This window comes from Palaemon carinicauda, chromosome 2, assembly GCF_036898095.1.
Source record: "Palaemon carinicauda isolate YSFRI2023 chromosome 2, ASM3689809v2, whole genome shotgun sequence".
Lineage (NCBI taxonomy): Eukaryota > Metazoa > Arthropoda > Malacostraca > Decapoda > Palaemonidae > Palaemon > Palaemon carinicauda.
In genome coordinates, this window is record NC_090726.1 from 10,777,275 (window position 1) to 10,780,883 (window position 3,609).

The following is a 3,609-nucleotide window of genomic DNA, read 5'->3' on the forward strand; positions in this document are numbered from 1 at the left end:
GTGAGCTAAGGATGGCGGGTTTGGGGGAGCCTACAGGTATATCTGCTGAGTCTTCAGCACCCATTGCCTGGCCCTCCTTGGTCCTAGCTTGGGTGGAGAGGGGGCTTGGGCGACGATCATATGTATATATGGTCAGTCTCTAGGGCATTGTCCTGCTCGATAGGGTAATGTCACTGTCCCCTTCCCCTGCTATTCATGAGAGGCCTTTATACCTTTATACCTTTGGAACGAAAATGATAAAATGACTATGGGGTTCCTGTATAGAGTAGGGTTTCCCTGCTGTATAGGACCGGAAAAGCTGCCCTTAAAGTAGAGTAAATTATATAAGCAGTCTCGCTGGTGGTCAAGTGAGGTATGGGAGTATATGGGAAATTCGTCAGAAGGAGGCAAGATAGATGTTAAGCTTCAGTTTCTACGAGGTTAGACAATTGTCAACAAATATCAGAAACAGCGGTAGCGTATATCTCTTGTCGTGTGTATATCCCAGTTATCTTTCAGAATTTCGCACAGTTTTTAGGTTATATTCTTGAATAGTCCTACTGATATTCAAACCTAAAAGAAGAGAATCTTTAGGTATGGTAAGCAGCCCCTCTGGGAGAAGGGCACTCGAAAATTTAACTATTGTTCTCTAGTCTTGGTTAGTGCCATAGCCTATATACCATGCTCTTCCACCGTCTTGGGTTAGAGTTCTCTTGCTTGAGGGTACACTCAAGCACATTGTTCCATCTTATTTTTCTTCCTCTTTGTTAAGTTTTTATAGTTTATATAGGAGATATATAATGTTGTTATCTTAAAATATTTCATTTTTTCTTGTTTTCTTTCCTCACTGGGGTATTTTCCTTGTTGGAGCCCCTGGACTTATAGCATCCTGCTTTTCCAACTAGGGCTGTAGCTTAGCAAGTAATAATAATAATAATGACAATATTCAAACCTAAAATCAAAATGGAAAAGATGGTTTTTCATATCATAGTAAATAGTAAGTAGGCCTCTTGATAATGATGGTAGCAGAAGCGACAAAAAAGGTGTTCCCTCCAAATAAGTATTCCATGCATATTTTTTATCTTTATGAAGGGATAAAATGGATTCCCCGTCAATATTTCAAATCTTTATCAGGGGATGAAATTGATTCCCACCAATTTAGTCAGTATCGGGTAAGCCAAAAGTGATCTTAATTCTAGTAGAAATGCAATAGAGGAATATATGTCTGGTAAAGGAGTAAAGTATGAAGAAAATGAAGAGTAACCAAAGAAGTGCAGAAAATTTTGATACTGATGAAGAGACTGATATTGATCAGGGTCGAATACTCCGACCCCGACGATGCCACCTTCGACTATGACAACTTCGACGACTCCGACGATGACACCTTCGACAATGACAACTTCGACAACTCCGACGATGACACCTTTGCCAATGACACCTTTGCCAATGACAACTTCGACGACTCCAACGATGACACTTTTGACAATTACAACTTCGACGACTCCGACGATGACAACTTCGACAATGACAACTTCGATGACTCCGACGATGACACCTTTGACAAAGACAACTTCGACGACTCCGACGATGACACCTTTGACAATGACAACTTCGACAACTCCGACGATGACACCTTTGCCAATGACAACTTCGACGACTCCGACAATGACACCTTCGACAATGACAACTTCGACGACTCCGACGATGACACCTTTAACAATGACAACTTCGACGACTCCAACGATGACACCTCTGACTATGACAACTTCAACGACTCCGACGATGACACCTTCGACAATGACAACTTCAACGACTCCAACAACTTCGACGATGACGACGACTTAGACGAATTACACTTCGAAAACTTTGACATCGACGACGACGACTTTGGCGACGACAACAGATGTCACAGATGAATATAAAGCTATTGAAGACATCGGTGAAGTGACGAATGATGTAATGAGTGATGAGCGTACTGAATAAGACGAATTATTATCATTTTTATTATTATTATTATTAGCTAATCGGGAGAGGAAATAAAGAAATGAATAAACTATAGGATAAGAAATGCACAATAAAATTAAAAATGAAAAAAAAATTGATGAGTAAGAACCAAGGGTATGGGATTGTTTTCCGAAGATTTACTTCAATTGCTTCCTAAGCCACCCGTCAGGTCACGTGGTCAGCATAAAAAGCTGGAATGGGAGCACATACAACCATATTACTTGCTACGACTTTTCCTTACCAAAAAAAGGGCTTAGCACTTGATGGTGAAATATTTAATTAAATGGTTGATCCTAGAAAGGTTAAACACTATTTCAAAAATATATTATGAATCTAGAATTCAACATTATCGAAAAGGAATCATAATATACAGGTCTATGATAATATTAATTTATTTTTACACAAATCCAGCAATGACTGTCATTATGTCTGTATGACCAAGATTTCAACTGACCCTTGAAGTTTCCATCGTTTCCATATGAGCTAACATTCTGGTTCATCCATTAGACTACGTTGACCTTTGACATTTCTTTTTTATCTTTAGGACATCAAAATTAACAAATTACAATATATCTGAAAATGAGGAAACTAGATTGAAAAAGTAATTTTCCACTTGTATGATAAGAATGTTTTTTTTTTTTTTTTTTTTTTTTTTTTTTTTTTTTAAACGAAGCATTTCTTATAAGCACGAATGAAAACTGAATTTTTCTTGACTGAAAAGAGTCTACTAATTAATGGTGCTGTAGTTTTACCAGTGTTATGTTAGGTCATATCAAAACCAGGGTAGAATCCCCTATTCATTTGTTTTCATAAAAGATTTACATATAAATAAAAATGTCATTTTATCTTCTAATTAGTCAATTGAAGCAACAAAGTCTTCAAAAGTATCGAGTCATAATGAGCTCCTTTTTAAGCGAATCCAATAATAAGCAAACGCTTTTTTTTATATTTCTCTATTCTTTTTCACAAAATCTGAATAAAAGCAGTATTATTTTTTCTCTTTCTCTCTCTCTCTCTCTCTCTCCTCTCTCTCTCTCTCTCTCTCTCTCTCAATTTTCCAATGCACAGAACAGCACAACACCAACACAGAAAAACAAATTCAAAAGTAATTAGCCTTTATGAAGTTTTTATGTCTATATATACATATATATACATATATATATATATATATAAATATATATATATATATATATATATATGTGTGTGTATATATATATTGATATATATATATATATATATATACAGATATATATATACATATATATACAGATATATATATATACATATATATATACAGATATATCTATACATATATATATATATATATATATGTATATATATACATATATATATGTATGTATATATATATATATATATATGTATATATATACATATATATATGTATGTATATATATATATATATATATATATGTGTGTGTGTGTGTATATATATATGTATATATATATATATATATGTCTTTATATATGTGTGTGTGTGTTTGTGTGTGTAAGTGTATTCCTGTGTGTATCATTATAAAAAAATTTAGTTATTTCCTCCTGAAAAAACGAGAGGCTGAGTTAAACCATTTAATTACTACCTTACACTTTTATAATGAATAATAACAC

The 3,609-nt window shown here is 34.3% G+C and overlaps 1 protein-coding gene across 1 annotated transcript; it reads left to right on the forward strand.

Moving 5' to 3' along the window:
- Positions 1-1,271: 1,271 nt before the first annotated feature.
- On the forward strand, positions 1,272-1,895 carry LOC137615110 (dentin sialophosphoprotein-like). The gene has a single exon (XM_068344744.1). The coding sequence runs from the start codon at positions 1,272-1,274 to the stop codon at positions 1,893-1,895; it is 624 nt and encodes a 207-aa protein (XP_068200845.1).
- The last annotated feature ends 1,714 nt before the right edge of the window (positions 1,896-3,609 follow it).